The 18,261-nt window shown below is 27.9% G+C and overlaps 1 protein-coding gene across 2 annotated transcripts; it reads right to left on the bottom strand.

Moving 5' to 3' along the window:
- Nucleotides 1-5,551: 5,551 nt before the first annotated feature.
- LOC136076769 (uncharacterized) lies at nucleotides 5,552-18,163 on the bottom strand. Of its 2 annotated transcripts, XM_065790215.1 has the most exons (11): nucleotides 18,012-18,163; nucleotides 15,631-16,041; nucleotides 8,645-8,868; nucleotides 8,051-8,144; nucleotides 7,815-7,945; nucleotides 7,609-7,742; nucleotides 7,325-7,394; nucleotides 7,124-7,170; nucleotides 6,477-6,626; nucleotides 5,886-6,045; nucleotides 5,552-5,740 (listed from the first exon to the last, which is right to left on the bottom strand). In XM_065790215.1, the coding sequence occupies exons 3-11, from the start codon at nucleotides 8,841-8,843 to the stop codon at nucleotides 5,664-5,666; spliced, it is 1,062 nt and encodes a 353-aa protein (XP_065646287.1). In that variant the 5' UTR covers nucleotides 8,844-8,868; nucleotides 15,631-16,041; nucleotides 18,012-18,163; the 3' UTR covers nucleotides 5,552-5,663. The 2 variants fall into 2 exon arrangements, with proteins under 2 accessions (XP_065646287.1, XP_065646288.1); XM_065790216.1 differs by lacking the exon at nucleotides 5,552-5,740 and having other exon boundaries at nucleotides 5,889-6,031.
- Between the last annotated feature and the right edge of the window lie 98 nt (nucleotides 18,164-18,261).

The following is an 18,261-nucleotide window of genomic DNA, read 5'->3' as shown; positions in this document are numbered from 1 at the left end:
CGATGTAAAGGAAAATCTAGGATCCAGAACTAAAGCAGCGATAAAGGCTTCGCATTAAAAAAAAACTTGTTCTCGTGTATTAATTGCGTTGGTCAGTAACAATTTTAATCCCAAATCACCTGCTGGAACGTCCTCGATTTCTATTTTCATTTGAATCCATCGAACGTAGAATTCACTCATTGATAATTTTGGTGATTGAAAATCCATCATGGCAGAATGTATTGGTAAAAATGCGTTGAAATATTCATCTATTAAGCTCCATGATGCATCATTTAATTTTAACTTGTCGTGTCTTATCCTTTGATATGATTCTGCGTTGGTATAAAAATCTTTTATCATCAAAAAAGTGGAATCCCAACGAGGTGCAATGTCTATACGAGGCTTTTTTAGATTTTTATATGTTTGAATATATGCTACTTTTTTGGATTCAATAGCAACTTTTCTTATATTATTCAATGCATCTTCAAACATTGACGTTACGTCCTTGGCAGCTAGCTGACACACATGTGCGCCACAAAACATGGCTGAACAGAACAATCCTACCGATTTTTCAACGCAAACAGCGTGGGCTTCACTATAATTCCCTTCTTCATTCTCTAAAGCGCCAATATCAATTTCTTCGTCTTCGAAATCTATAAATTCGTCACCATAAATTTCAAGGATAACTTTCATTTGATCTTGTGCATTTTGGAGAATATTTGAAGCCTTCATCATATTCTTTCCCTGATCTGTGCAAGTTGTGTAGATATCATTAGCACATTTTCCAATTTTTCTAATCACATTTTCCAATTGAGCAGCCAAAATTTCGCCAAACTGTCGACCTTCTTGAGTAATTATGCCTAAGGTTCTGTCAACTATTTCCCCGTCCTTGATATATCTGCAACTATCTCCAAACACGTTTCTTCCATATCGCGAGGCACTATCGAACATCAACGACATAAGAACATTTTCAGTTTCTTCTCTTATTAGCAAAAAAATATTTTCACATGCATGTTGAATGTAGCGTTTCATGCTGTGACGATTTATAAAAATATTGAATTTTTTGAGTGCATTTTTTACTAAAGACATTTGTCCGATTTCATCAGCTGATGCTAAAGACAAGTTACGGCGCATCATTAATCGAATCATTTCTCCAATTAATTGATTTACATCAACTTCTAGCTTGATTCGTTTAAGTAATTGAATTTCATCGTCATTTCGATGCCTTGTAGCTGGGGTAGCTTCAACTAATTCAATTTCGTCGGCTTTTTCTTTGTGTTTTCGAAGAAGGTGATCTTTGAGGTTACTTAATTTGCCTTTGTAAAATTTTTTGCACATTTTACATTTTCCTCCTTCTTTATTTATTTCAAATTGAGTTTTCACTTGTTCATTTAATAAATTATTCTCCATTTTTGACTTTAAATCGTAAGGAAAACAAAATAAATAATTATTAAAATATATATTTCACTCAAAACATTTTATGCAAGTTTATGGCAGTTAACTATGCAATTATAATGCAATTGTCAGTTTTTTTAATGATAAATGTATCATAACTATTATAATTATAAGTATATTATTCGTAATTAGTTATAAATTATCAGAATCTTTTGAATTCGATTTTTCATAATGAAACCTTTTTCAAGATCAACTATTAATTAAAAATAGCTGATAATGTTTTTTTCTAATATTATTTTAATTAAAAGAATAATTTTAAATTTAGTCATACTAATAAAAACCACTTTCAGTAATAGAAACTCAGCTTGAGATGGTTTTTAGATTCTTATAACGGGAAATCGCCAATACTAATCGATACTAATCAATACTATCAAATGATGTATCAATACTAGTCAATATTAGTCACTACCATCAAATGATGCATCGCCACAAAGGGCAGAAAAAGACCTTTATAAAACAACTGATTTTTGCTTATAGGGATTAAAATGAAAGTTTTATAAAGCATAACTGATTGCAAAAAAGCAACAAATCTGTTAGACTATTTTCACTTTACTCTTTAAATTAAGCTGAAATGCGCTATAAATTTGTTGGATTGAAATAAAATAATATGTTAGACATAAAATTATGTCAAAATATGTCAATAGAAAATATGTCTGACATATTTTATGTCAGCAGAAAATAATTCAGACATAAAAATATGTCAAAATATGTCGATAGAAAATATGTCTAACATATTTTATGTCAGCAGAAAATAATTCAGACATAAAATTATGTCAAAATATGTCCATAGAAAATATGTCTGACATATTTTATGTCAGCAGAAAATAATTCAGACATAAAGTTATGTCAAAATATGTCGATAGAAAATATGTGGGACATATTTTATGTCGGCAGAAAATATGTCTAAAAATATGTCGACAGATCTGCCAGACATATTATGTCGTAACAACTCTGGTCGTAAAACTGAAGCTTACAAAATTTTAAAATTCTGGGGCTTCCCAATATGACTTCGCATGGCTTCAAAAAATTAGGAATTTTATTAGGAGATACGCTTTCCTGTTATTATAGAGATTAGTGATCTTGACACAACCGTTTAGATCAAAAACACGTGTATGTTACGGGCAATTTTACTTAAGTTTAACACGTGTTTTTTTCCACATTCATCACGGAAATTTTAATATAATACTACGTTTCTGTAACGTTGAGACTTAATTTGTAACTTTAATTGGTGTTTATGATAAATAGTAATAGTTAATTTCAAGGATTTAAAACCATTCTTTGCACGTATCATTCTTTTTGTTTTAAAAGATTATTAATAGGCAACAGAAGCCAGAGTTTCGGAGTTGCGCCTGTTGGGTTAACTATTTTTATAGAAATGGTTTAAAGATTTTGTATGTTGAGAGCAGCGGTGGCTCAGGCGTAGCGCACTTGCTTCGGAAACAATGGATCCATGGTTCAAAGCCTACCTCCGGGCAAGTTTCATGACTTCGATTTGAAAGGAGGAGTGAGCTTCTAATTAAATGCTCATCACAGGTGCTCTGTAATAAGACCGTAAGGACTTCTTGGGGCACCTTAATAAATTTAAAAAAAAATAATACATAGTTTGGCACTTCAATATCTGAGCAATATCGATTATCGATAAAACACAGCTAAAGAAAAAAGATCTGAGGTTTTGTGCCGACAAAATAGTTTAAGGTGTTTATTCTTCCATCGTTCAATCGATGACTTAAAATACAATAACTTTTTGTTTGTTTGTTGCAAAAATTAGAACCACAGCTTACTCAACGCCGTTAATGCAAGTTCTCAAACTTTTTTGTCTTGTTTGTTCTCGGTGATATCAAACATATTTTTTTTCCGGTCTGCAACATTTGTTTTTGAACAATACGATATGTTAAGTTTTAAAAGATATGTTAAGTTTAAATAATATCTATATATATATTGTTTAAAACTTAACATATCTTTTGCGATGGAGTATGAAAATATGTATATATATTTTCTACAAAAAAATAAAAAATATATATATTCAAATAAAAAATACGTATTAATCTATGATAATTTAAAGACCGGAATTTTAGTTAAATAGTTTTATGGCATTATAAAATAGGGATGGCTCACATCACAGTAATGTTTAAATTTTGAGCTTAGACTTTTAAATAAACCTTAAGAGGTTTAACTTTAAAAGTCTAACTAGTCTTATGTCAATTTGTGTGTTCTTCACAGTCATACTAATAAAAACTTTTATATAAAATGGAAAAAAAAGATTTTAAACTTGAAATAACTAATTTTTTTCGACCTTTAATATGCTTGCAGACATATGACTGGTTAGAAATTAAACATATAACTTAAAACTTGTTTGAAAAAGTTGTTTTCTCAGTTTAATGTTTTATCTTCATTGAGAGCAGCACTATTTTATACCAAAATATGGTCCATCAACTATAAAGCAAAATTTTATAACTAAACTTGAGTAATTAAAAAAAAATTTAACTTTGTTTGACTTTAAACAAACTAAAGCGCTAGGAGAAAAAAAAACTTTTTTTTCTAAAAATTATTCGGGTTAAAAAAATGCAGCGAAACATAACCTTTTTATAAAAACGCAAAATTCGTGTATTTTCCAGTACATGCATTAACCGCGTTGAGTAACAACAGTACCATAAATTTTTTTTTGAGATTTTTATTTTTAGAGATAATTTGATTCAAAAATTAAGGTCAATTTATATCCTAAATGTTTTGAAAGTAACGTTATTTTGAACTAATAACAAAACCAATTATACCATTATATTACCCTAATAGTGTGCATATTTTTAAATAATAAGCGTTGATCACATAAAAAATATGCCTCCCATCAAAAAGTTACATTGACAAGTGCTAAAAAATTTTTTTAGCACTTGTCAATTTTCATGACTCAACTCGTCAATTTTCAAGACTGAAATTTAATTTTTAAAATTGGTTTATTGTTCTGGAAAGCCCTTTTTGTATTACCAATAAATAAAATTAAAAAAAAAACGGTCACAGATTTATTATGTCAAAGGTGGGTTGTTTTCTAATCATTAAAATTCCATTAGCTATAGTTTTTATTGGTATTCTTAGTTTCGAATAATAACGGTCTTGTTTATTGTTACTTTTGTAAAAGAACGGAAACGTTAATGCGATTCTTAAAAACATTAAATCGCTAAAAACCTTAAAAGTCATACAAAAAAAAATCTTAAATTTTGTGATTTAAAAGTTGCATAAGTTTTCGACTAATAGTGATATAACGATGTTTGTTATTTTTTAACTGTTAATGTTTAGCTCTAGTTTATGGAGTTTGTTTTGTTTTTATTTTACATTTTTTTTTTAAATGTTGAAGTACTTAACATAGTACCCGCTTAAAAATGAGGCGTTGATTTGATGTTGATTCAATGTTTCTCGTCAACATTGATTCCATATTGATTTTTTGTCCAAAATGTTAGCCACTTATCAACGTTGATTTGGTGTTTACAAAAAACGTTGATCGAGTGTTGCTTTTCAACGTTTAATCAACAAACATTTATTCATATTTAAACAACTTTAAAATCTATTCTACAAAATAGAGTGCTCAATGTTCTTAAAGGATCAGAGCAACAGAGCAATTATAAATTAGTAGGAAATCACTTAACAAAATTTTTTTACATTTAACACTGTGTTTCATCAACTAAATTTTTTTTACATTTTAACACTGTGTTTCATCAAACAAATTTTTTTCATTTAACACTGTGTTTCATCAGAAATGCTCTCATCGATAAAAAAAAAACCCAATATTTCTGATGAGTCTTTTTATTGATGAAATACAGTGTTAAATGAAAAAAATTTTCGTTAAGTGATTTTCTACTAATTTATAATTTATATATATATATATATATATATATATATATATATATATATATATATATATATATATATATATATATATATATATATATATGTATGTATGTATATATGTATATATATAAAATATTTATATATACAATTTATACATATTGCTCAAATCTTTATTTGTTTTGTAAAAAATAGGCTGTAAATAATGGATTTAGCAAAAAATTTATTGATAGAGCAATTCAAAGCTAACTCAAAAGAATAATGAAAGAAAGTAGACATTGCGTTGAGTAAGAAAGTTTTTTATTGAATTTAACACAAAATTTATATTTTCAAACAATTTATTTAGCGTTTGCAGCATTGTTTATTTTTAAAACTTTTTGATTGAGTTGTGTTCCTCATTGCCTTAAAAATTCTGAAATGCCTGAATGACATTCGCAAATTTTTGCATCATGATGCTGTCGTGTAATCGCATCTAAATCAAAAATTCAAATCAAATTTGAAAAAAATCAAACTGCAGAAGTTATAGCAAATAGTTACATAAATGACTGAGTGGGATAAACAAAATATATTTCCTGTAAAAAAAAACAACCTAAAAAAATGCATAAAACCATTCTTACCCACTATCATATGATACAGGGTGTATGTTTTAAAACTTATCTTCAATGAACCACCAGAGACATTAAAACAGGCCCCAGCGTCCTCGCTCATCAACAACTTTCCAATAGCAAAAGCCGATTTATATGGAGTATTACCTCCACAACGACTAAGAGAATTCATCTATTATTAAAAAAATAAAAAATACTTAAGGGTCGTTCGCAAAATACGTCAAACATTTGGGGGAAAAGCGGTCATTGATTTTGTTTCACTTTGAGTGGGAAGAGGCCAAACAATTTGTGACGTCACAATTAATTTTAAAAACTGCATAAAATAAAATTAAAAACTATTTTTACTACATTTTAAAATAAATAATTATTTAATAAAAACACTCAAAAATTACGTGACATGACAAGGAGAATAAATTTGATCATTTGTGACACTTTCTGACAAAGGGGGGAAGGAGGGGGTATAAACAGTTGTAATGCGTGACTTTATTTGCGAATGAACCCTTATGTTTTATTTTTAAAAATAACAAATAATAATATAACATTAAAACTCATATTGTTAACTTTCATTTCATAACAATTGAGTTGTTATCAGTAGCAACTCACCACTCTACTTTTAAAAACATTGCTAGCCTTGACTTTTTCTTCTAGTAAACCCACATCAGATTTTGTTAGGCATCTTTCAAAAATGGGCTCTGTAGATAAAGAACTAGCGCTCACTGTTGATGTAGACTGCTGTAGAAATAACTTATCTATCTACAAAATGTAAAAAAATCTTGAATTAATTATTTTTAACATTACACACCAAATGCAAAGCCCCTCTAAATCCAAAATTTAAACAGTGAATAGAATATCGAATCAATTATACTGTATATTTGCAAATTGAATTGAGTCTTGAATCTTAAAAAAGAACAATTTTTAAACTAATCTTTTTTTAAATAAGATGTCACTGTATGAGATTGGAGACTTAGAGCAGGTATTTACTGCTCCCCTTCCCCCTTCTATTATAAGACCTTACTTTATAAATTGCAGTATAGTAATTATTCATTGCCATAAAAAAATATTATCTCTTATGATAATATTTTACAGAATACATATTATGTTTATTCTATAAGAATGAAATTATCTTGATTTCAATATATGGATTTTTAAAATTGCTTCTCAAATCACTTTTCTGATTTGATTCAAAATTTTGAAAATTTGTGGGGGCCTTATGTAATCCTTGATATTAAAATAAAAAGCAACAGTAGTACCTTTTTATCTATTTTTGCCATCCAACTCAATGCAACTTTTTGAAAATCTTAAAAAAAAAATGTAGTAAAATAAATAATATTTATTATTATTTATGTAAAATATTTTGTAAAAAATTACCCATGAAAAATTACCTAAATGGAAAAAATAAATAAAACTTTGATTAACATGTTGAAATGTACATTCTTAAAAATTAAATTTACCCTGGCAAGACAAATGTGTTTCTCTGCTATCCTCTTTATTTAAAACACAATTTTTAAAGCCATTTTCTACCTAGGTATAGATAAATTATACATACAAAAATTAAACAAAATTTTTAAACATATAGTGATTTTTATTTAAACTTGTCAACAAACATATATTTATAAAATATTTGTCAACAAAATTATATTCTATAACATATAGTTCTGATTTCTATTAATTTTTTTACTGCACACGCACACAGATTTTAATTAGAACAAAAGCAACATTAGGACTTTTTTTTTACCAACATATTTGAAGACAACATCATTTTTCCTTGAGATAGATTAGTTTCTTTCGAGAAATCAATGTTATTATCAGCAACTGAAAAGCTGGCTATTTCACTGTGTAAATGGGGAGTTGATATTGATTTAAAAACATCTATAATTCAGTAAAAAAATAAGCATGTTTATTTTAACAAACCGTTATTTTACTTTTACAAAAATAGTTAACCTGCTATATTTGAAATCATGTTAGATGTTCTTTGGCTATTTGAACTATCAAAATAATGTCTTCCATATAGTTCTTCATCACCAACCACATTATCTTCATCACTTTCACAGAATTTCATCGCCGTCATTCTCCTTTAATATAAACTTTACTTTTTAAACAAAAAAAAGTGCATGATTTCTGTAATTCTTTATTGCAAAATTTTTTATTTATTAAAAAATAATTTTAGTAAAATTTACTTTCGCTTTGTCCCTTTTTTCTCTTCAGTGTCAGTTTCAATATTTGAAGTATCTGCTGCTTTTTCTAAGCATGACCGAGCTTCTTCATAAAAATCTAAACACAAATCTATGTACGTAAAATCATTTATCAATACCTAATGAAAATGTAATTGAAATGTTTGCGGCAAAAGCAAGCTATGAGAACGGGGTACAGTTGGTGCACTGCATAAAAATTAATGAATTTTAATGAAAAACCCATGAAAATTAATGAATTTTTTAGTTTTTAAAAAAAGTTTTAAAAAAAATTAAAAAAATTGTTAAAAAAAACTTTTTTTTTTAAGGAGTCCAAAATAAAAATTAAAAAAACTTTTTTTAATCATTGGAAATCTTCTTTAAACATTCTAAAGACCTTCAGAAAGTGTAATTTAAACAAATGCCTGTTGGAATATTGGATTTAAAATAAGTGATATTAAATGAGAGAATAGCCATATTGTAAAAGGGGGCGCAAAATAAATTTGCACCAGCACATGTTTATCCTCTCCAGTGCCCTGGTCAAAACATACAGTTCAGTATCTAATTCAATTATTTTACATTTTTTTATAGTAATATGCAAACCTGTAGTGTATAAAATCCTAGCTGGGTATATCTTCCAATCAGAGGTTGGAGCCTGCAAGGTAGTGACAGCTTTACGAATTACAGCAGAACTTTTAAATGGCGGCCAGAAGCATTTCCCATCATTTTTCATCCAACTTTTAGCAATCACTTCCACTTCTTTAATTTTTCCATTTAAAAATTCAACAATGACAAATGACATTTCAATATTCTGGTGCAATTTAATTCTAAACAATCTTATATAAGTTACAAAATAAAATTAAAAATACATTAGAGATTAAAACAATGAACTTTGTAAAAGGCTTTTTAAATTTATTAATGTAAAACACCAGCGTAAATATTTTATTATTTCTATAAACATACCAGGTATTTGTTTCACAAAAAAAAAATTTAAATTAAAATGCATTAAACTCACTTTAAAATTATTCAATGAACTATATATTTGACAAATTTATAACAAATTTTACAAAATGACACATGCAAAGACATTCTTTAAAAATTGATGGTCTGCAAGTATAATCAAAATTTGTGTTTTTAATTCAAGAAATCAGTGATCATAAGCAATACCACAATGCTTAAGTAGAAAAAAAGCATAATCACCTTTTTGAACAGGTATCATCAAGCCTTTTTTCAAAAGTTCTTTTTTTTCTTCAGAAAAATTGTTTTTAGGTTGGCTAATGAATTTTCATAACAAACGTCTAAATAAGATGTTTCAAAACAATCAGGAAAAAACTTTCAAGCTGAATGAGGATTTAGTGCCTAGCATTTTACAAGATCTACCAAACCTCTTCTCCTAAAATAAACCTTTTTTCTCTCATCTAGTTGATTCAGTATTTAGGCAACAGTCTGATGTGATTTTCGCACCATTTTTTTAATTTGACCCAAAAAGTTTTCAAAAGGAAAAGCTGATAGATGATCAAGACTATCACCAAAGTTAACACAATCATCAGCTAAATGAATCATGCTATAAGTATTGTATGTTACAAGGATCTCCCCATACAAAATTTGTACTTCTCTAACGAACCATATAAGCAACTGTTTAGCATATGCCACTAACAATTCATTTTTCACCATTTTATCTGAAAGCAGTATGTGCATAGCAATTGAAAGAGAAATAAATAAGACAGTTAGTTTTATTTATTTTTCCTTTTAAAACAACAGGTCCAGCATAAAGCAGAAAGAATCGAAACTCTGTTGCTTTCCACTTCTCAAGTTCATTTAAAGAGCGTGGTCTACGTTAAAAATTGGATGGTGTATAACTTCGTAAATTTATGAGTTCATTTGAAATACTGTCTTTAACAGATTGACTTATTATAATACATCAGGGACCTTTACACCAGTTTATTAGAAGTTTTTTAACTACCCCGAGACATATAAGGTACATATAGTCCAATGGGAATCCAGTTACCATTGGGAAATTTAACTGAACAAGCAGAGAAAGACTCTCAAGTTGATGACCTTCTTCTTTATACAAATTATTTTTAAAAGCCATGTCAGTACGAAGTAAAGCAGTTGTTTCCAATAATCTTACACCAATGGTGTAAAATTGCAAATTAATGGATATAAACAGCTGCAGGTGACTATTAAAGCTTTTGTTTGTGATGCGCCTGCAAGAGCATTTGTTTAATGCATTATAGGGCATAGTGAAAGATGTATGGCAGTTGGCACACAAGAACATGGTGACCATGTTCTTGTGTGCCAACTGCCATACATCTTTCACAGCTATAGTAGCCACTATGCCCTATAATGCATTAAACAAATGCTCTTGCAGGCGCATCACAAACAAAAGCTTTAATAGTCACCTGCAGCTGTTTATATCCATTAATTTGCAATTTTTTCATTTCAAGAATAAAATCTTTAAAGTACTCATCCAAATTGTTTGGTTTTCCCTGACCATACCAAATTGCAACAGCATATGGTCCTTTTCTGTTAATTGTAATTAGTGTAGGCCAAATGGAAGTCTTTTTACTATTGTACATAGGTGCACCATCAATACTTACAATTATATCAAGCTTTTCCTTATTTCCAATTGTTGATATATAATGATCAATTGCACTTTCAACTCGAAGATATATATAATTGCCTCCACTGACATATAAAACATTAACTTTTTAAAGAGATTTTTGTAATGTCTGCCTGCATTTTGGTATAGATGGAAATTTATTTAAGTAAAATAAAAGTGCATTTAAAGCATCATCTTTTATACAGTATTTTAATGACCACTCATATAAAAAATCTTTTGTTGAAGTTAGAGTATCAATACTACTGCAGAAACTATTTTCAACTGCAATGTTGTCAACATCAACATAATTAGATTCAACTTTACTTAAACAAAATTTATTTTCAAGCGAAGTGATTGAAAACATCAATATATCGCTGTGCACATCTTCAGAAACTACATTACTGTGCATATCTTCAGAAATTTCAAAAATCTTTTGAATGTCTGAATCTAGATGCATGCAATTTCCTCTACCAACAATATTGCACTCTTCAAGAAGATATTTTATTCTTTTTTCAGTATCTCGTTTTCTTTCATAAATTCTCTCATGTATAGGCTTCTGTCACGTTTAGGCATTATTATCTTTATCTTATTACATCACAAAAGAAAAAAAAAACGAATTATTATTCTTATACAGAAAAAACCAATTTAAATTGCATTTTGTACTATATGATTTAAGTTTGCAGTCAGAATTTATCAGGTAAATACTTGCAGTCATAAACATTACTAATTTGCTATGATAATAGTAATGTTATTATAATATGCATTAATAAGCCAAATTGCTGCTAAATTGAGACTTTTGCATGTTAAATTTTAAAAAATTTTATATTACGATGTTTTATTATCCTTAAATAGTTAAAAAACTACCCTAATTTCATTAGGATAATCTTTATTCAAGAACTGAAAATATAATTACTTAATAAAATATATATTTTTCAATAAAGTTTATATTCATTTCATACCGTAATATAATTAAAATTTGAACAAACGTTTTATTACCACCAAAAATAACAAAAAAAAACCCCAGCAGAACATGGTGTTTGTTCAGCAAATTACTGTTAGTAAACGGCTCAATAAATTTGTTTTTTGTCAACAGAAAATCAACGAGCGCTCAGTGTTTGTCAATAAACGTTGATTTGCTGTTGATAACATTGCCGTTGCTACAACATCCATTTATAGTTGACCACCGTTGATCGCGAATGTCAACACAAAATCAACGTTGATCAACATCAAATCAACGCTTCATTTTTTAGAGGGTATATGTATGTTGATACATAGTAAAAAAACTTTATTAGAGTTTTTAATATTATTTTCCTATTTACATTATAATCATTTTAATAAATTATAAAGTCCTTTTTCTAGACGGCCATGCAAACTGACACTAACTCATTAAGCAAAAGAGTATTATTATTTCTAAGCAATTGGTTCATGCATCTCGCGTGCTACAGCCACTTGATGTCGGCGTATTCAGGACAGTGAAAAATAAATAGCGTGGCATCCTAAACAAACATTTTATTCAAAACGGTTTCAAAGATCTCACAAAATCTAGCTTCCCTGTGTTGCTCAAACAGCTTATTGAACAAAGCTTCCTTCTGCGACAATGTGCATTCCGGCTTCATAGCAACAAGTAATTTTCCGATGTGTCGAATGAAAATAACTAATGAAAAAATTAGCTATCGATCAATTTTTGCGCTAAATACTTAAGCATTACTAACACTGCCTATGCATACACGTATATACATATACTATATGCTTAGATGTTTTAATGTATGTCATACCTAACTGTACGTTTATTAATGTGATGAAATTAAATAGAATAAATAGACTAAAGCTAACAGTAGTCTTCAGAAGCTTAATGAGCCTCTGAACAAATAGTAAATCATTATGATCTTGTTCTGTGTTCTAAATAAGTAGTCATGATAGGAAGTAAAGTTGTTTATATTGTGAAAGATCCTGCATTCTGTAGCTATCAAGACGAAAACTCGTAGCTCATATAATAAATACTACAGCGACTTTTCCAGAAAGAAAGAGAAAAAGCCTGAAAATTATCTTTAGAAGTTATTTCCTGTTCCTTTAAATCTATAAACAGTTTTATGGATTAAATAATTTAATTTTTAAATACTTTTTTACTTTTTCCAACCCTCAGAAGTTTTTTTTTTCTGATAATACAATAAAATAAATTTTAACAAAGCTCTTTATACAAAAATATTGAAAGAATAAAAGCCTATGTTTCTCGTTTTAAATAATATAAAATATACAATATAAACAGTAAGAAACTTAAAGACGATAAGGCTATTACTTCAACCTTTCGACAACATTTTTTTTTTAATTTATAATGGAGAAATCATATTGGGCCATGGCCTACTGTTATTATACGGCCTGATTTGTTGCATTTTCCGTAAAAAATTAAGAGGCCAGTTTTTTTACGGCTTATTTTTAAATTTTAAATTATGTATGAAAGGTTTTACTAACAACAACAACATTAACAATATATTTATCAGTGAATATTATACATACGGTGTTGAGTAAAATATTGAATTATAATATTGTAACAATTACTATATAAATATTTGCTTGCATGCATTGGTTTATGCTTTTATAGTCATTTAATATGTAATGTATTCTGAGCTGATTAATATGAGAATGTATTCTGACTGATTGCCTGTTTCATTATATTCCATTAGAGAGTGGAATAATGAAAAAGACACACAGACAGTGTATTATTATTATTATTGTATATAGTAAAACTGCTTTTTTATGCGATTTTATTTAAGTGGAGATAATTCCAATAATAAATGTAAGTGAATTTATATTTAAAAATAACTCACATTTTTTTGATTCGTTTTAGTAATAAAATGGTTAATAAATGTGTTGTTACAAACTGTAAAACTGGTTACTTTTATGGTCCAAAAAAGTCAACATTTCATTTTCCTGAAGAATATGAATTTGCGAGAACGATGGATATACTTTATTAATAGAAAAGATTGGGTTCCATCAAAATATTAAGCTATTTGTGTGAATCATTTTGATGACAAATTTATTAATTAAGGTAAAAGATGCACCTTGAAACGGAATCTTCTTCCAGTTCCAACTATTCAAACCAATGAAATAAGTGGATCGTCGGCTCTAAGGGTTCCAAAGTTGCCCTAAAAAGAACCAACTTTGAGATATTTAGGAAAAGATGATTTTGAAGATTTTCAAAGTGTTGATAAAACAATTAATCTTAATTCTTTGACAGAACAACATTCTCCGCCGGGCTTTACGTTTAAAAAAATTCATGATAGTGTTGTTTATTATAAACTATGTTTTGATGAAAAACCAGGCATATCAACTATTTTTGAGTCAATAACTGTAAATAAAGATCTTTATGTTTCATTCTCATATAAAGGCTATCATATTTCTTTACCTGAATGGTTTCGTAGTGGTCATAATTGCAAATTAACAAACTGTAGTATGTTAGAAAATTTTCCTGTCTATATTAGAAATAAAGCCAGTGGTATGAATTCAATTTTGACAGAGTTAAATGAAATTAGATACTATTCTCCTCAAGGCAGACCTCCATATTCTGCATCCATTATACGTTATGCACTAATTTTACGTCACACTTCAGCACAGTCTTATAAGTTATTGTTAGAACAACTACCTTTACCATCTTTTAGTTTACTTAAAAAATCCAAAGTGGTGATATAAATGCGTATAAAGCTTTAACAGTTTCATTACAAAACATTGTGTATCATGTGATTGTGTGCTTCTTGTGGATCAAATTTATCTGCAAAAAGCAGCCCAATATCAAAGTGGGAAATATATTGGTGAAGATTCAGAAAGTAATCTTTATAAAGGTGTTGTTGTTTTTATGATTGTAGGGCTTCAAAAAGCTATTCCTTATGTTGTGAGATCATCACCTGAAGTTTGCACAACAGGATCATGGTTGAAAAAAGAAATTGATGAGTACATTACCTCATTGCACCAATCAGGTTTTAAAGTAAGAGCTATTGTTACAGACAATCATTCTACCAATGTTAATGCATTTTTAGAGTTACATAAATCCTATACTGGAGATGGAAAACTATTTATTTATCATCCAGCTTATAATGGATTTTTAAAAACATATCTATTGTATTGTATAATCCATTTAATAAAAAATGTTAGAAATAACTTGTTGAATGGAAAAAAATTTGTTTTTCCTTCTTTTTCGTTTGATTTCTTCAGAGACAAAGTTGAAGTTTCAGCTGGTTTTATTACTTGGGATTTATTTCATAAAGTTTATGAAAAAGGCCAATTATTAAATGGAAACTTGAATAAAGCAAGGAAAATTAATCTCATCCTGGAAACAATAAACAAGATCTTAATCTTGCATTAGCAATTCTTGATGAAACAACTACAGCTGCGATACTAAGTTATTTTTCTGAAAGAAATGATGCAGTACAATTTTTATCATTGTTTCATAAGTTATTTGTCACACTTAATTTAAAGCAGATGTTTAATACATCCAATCAGCTAGGCAATGCTGCTGTAAAAGGAGATAAAAAACCCACATTTTATAGAGAAATTGCAAATTGGATTGAAATTTGGTCAACATGTGAATATTTTACTTTAACCAAACAAACTTCTCATATTATCCAGAGGTGGAATTATATGTCCAAGTCAATCTTTGTCTGATTTTATTTGTCATCTTTTTAGTATTCTAGATATTATTTCTCCTATTCTAATCAAACACTGCAGTTATTCTTTATCAATCAAAAGTTTTGCAGAACAAATTTTTAAGATTTATTATAGCAGTGTTGATTTTACATGCGAGAATCACCAAGAATGGGGAATTAAATATGGATCTCGAATTGTCATTAATATTTTTTATATTAATTTACAAAAAGAAATTACAGATTCTGTAAGAAAAGATCAGGTAAAAGAGTTTTAAAAAAGACAAAGAACTGATAGCTAGCGCTAATAATAAATTTTTTCTCAAATCCTTAATACATATAAAATTACAAACCTTTATTTTTATTTCCTGATAAGAGTTGTAAGTAGTCTTTGCAAAATGTAAGTTTGTTTTAGTAGCATTTTAATACATAGCTATTTGAAAGCCTATTTTAGTATTTCATATGTTATGGGAATATACTGAAACAGGGAACCAGTTAGCGAAAAATATTGTATAGCATAATGTAATTACATGATGATAATCTTAGTTATTCCTCGACCATTTGGTTGTGTCTTGATCATATCCCACTCGCAACGATTATTTTTATATGCAGTATTTTGTCGAACAATATCTAAATTTTTTGCCGCAACAACACACGTGCATAATTTGATTTGTTATTTCAAGTGCATATTTACGTTGTCTTTATTTCATTTAGTTTATTACATTCACATTGGTTTACTTTAGTCATTCATGGATGTAATATTTCTAAAAGGTAAGTTTAAGCTCATAATTTTTATTATCTATAAATTAAGCTCATAATTATATATAATAAATATATATATTTATATACATATATATATAAATAAATATATATATTTATATATATATATATATATATATATATATATATATATATATATATATATATATATATGTATATATATATATATATATATATATATATATAACTTTAATTATATATAAATTAGGCTCATAATTATATATGCATAATTTTTACATAAGAGTTATTTATATGAAAGCTTAATATATATGTTTATATATTATTATATATATAATAATATAAGTTTATATTATGTATTTTATATTGTATGCATTATATGTATAAATATACATGTGTGTGTGTGTGTGTGTGTGTGTGTGTGTGTGTGTGTGTGTGTGTGTGTGTGTGTGTTTATGACAATACTATGTGATTTTTCTGAGAAAGCATAAAAACTGGAGTAGGGAATAGCTGTACTGAAATTATCATTAATGAATTTTTAGATATAAGATTTTATTAAATTTTAAGAAAAAGAAAATGTAGGAAACTTGCCATTACTAAAAATTTAGATTCAAGTTATACATATTTTAACAATTAGCAGACGTAAATAAAATCTCTTGTAAAAACCTACCACATTACAATGAAGATAACAATAGTAATAACAATAATAATTGTAACAATAGTAATTATAATAATAACAATCAGAATAATATATAACAACAGTTATTATAGCATATATATAATAGTATATTTTTAACAAATAGTTAAAAAGTTAGTTTTTAAAGTTAGCAATTGAGTCAATTGATTTTAACTGAGAAGGAAGATTGTTTGATCATTTTATGCATTGGTATTTTATGGACTTTTTGTAGCAAAATGATTTGAAACGTAAAGATTATATTTACTAACAGATTCAAGATAAGGCTTTCTCTAATAGTTAACAAATTTGTAAAGGTGCTGGATAGCGATATTAACTAACTGAACTAATACAAACAAACAATTTATTAGCTGAACAAGGTCATTAGTTTGAGTATTTATTATAAAAAAAACTTATCAGGGATAGAATGATTATGTGTTAAAAGGAGTGCTTGCAATTTATTTGCAGCACTTTTAGTTTCTTTGTTGCCTTTAAAGAGATATTTGTTTTCAGGAGAGTTGTTTGAGATGGAAGATGGAAGTTAGATTACAATTTAGAATAGCAACAGCTCAATGAGAAGAAAATCACTGAGAAAAGTGAAGATTAACATAGAATTAGCGAGAAGGAATAAGAAAACCCATGCCAGCTTGTATATTAAAATTACAAAAGGAGCACATTTATTGTTGCAATGAAGGAGTTTCATCTTCTTCTGTGATTTTTTAAATGTAAGGTTGTTGTAAGATGTACTGTGATAGGAAGAATGGAGATATTGAAGAAAAATGAGAAAGTTTTACATAGATCAAACTGCATTCAGAGCTTTCTAAGATTGAATGAGTAGAGATTGAGCACTGAATCAAAGACATGATACCAGTCACGAATTGCAAAAATTTTGAGCTTTAATACTTGCAGATTTAGAAACACCTGAGCTCTATTGAGCAGCCCAAGGATGTGACTATTAAGGTGACATGATTGCCAACATCAACATTGAGATTCAAAGATGAATTTAAATTAGTCTCACAACGAGCAAGTAGGTAGGTAAACATTGTAAAAAGTCAGATTCAAGAAAAAAAGTTAGTTTGAAGACCAGGAATATAAGCAAATGCCATATTTATTAAATTTGATGATAAAATGAAAATTATGATTTATGCATCAAGTTGATTAAAGTAATTTATTTGTTTCTTTTTTTGACTGCAATAATTCAACTTGCTTAATTATTATAAATATCAAATTTTGATATTTATAATAATTAAGCAAGTTGAATTATTAAAAATATTCAGCGCTGATTTCTGTGAATAACTTTAGAAATAAATTTAGAACACATACTTAGCTCCAAAGTCTTTGACATTGCGTTTTTTCCAACGTAGTGAAAAATTACTGATACTAAAAAAATAATAAAAGGAATACTAAAATGTATTCAAATGTTTACGTATGATCACGATGGTTACGATATGCCTAATAACCCGCAAACATTACATTATTTTTACATGACATGATTTGAATTATAGAATGAACATCATTGGAATGCGGAATGCCACCACTGATTGTCTTTGATATCAAAAAAAAAACAACCCGT

This window comes from Hydra vulgaris, chromosome 02, assembly GCF_038396675.1.
Source record: "Hydra vulgaris chromosome 02, alternate assembly HydraT2T_AEP".
NCBI classification, from domain to species: Eukaryota; Metazoa; Cnidaria; class Hydrozoa; order Anthoathecata; family Hydridae; genus Hydra; species Hydra vulgaris.
The sequence above is the reverse complement of the archived record's forward strand: the minus strand, read 5'-3'. Positions and strand labels throughout refer to the sequence as shown.

Coding starts and splice junctions, on each gene's coding strand:
- LOC136076769 (XM_065790215.1), bottom strand. CDS start 8,843: ATGTCATTTGTCATTGTTGAATTTTTAAATGGAAAAATTAAAGAAGTG. Junction 8,145..8,644: donor TAGGATTTTATACACTACAG/GTTTGCATATTA, acceptor ATTTGTGTTTAG/ATTTTTATGAAGAAGCTCGG. Junction 7,743..7,814: donor CATGATTTCAAATATAGCAG/GTTAACTATTTT, acceptor ACTGAATTATAG/ATGTTTTTAAATCAATATCA.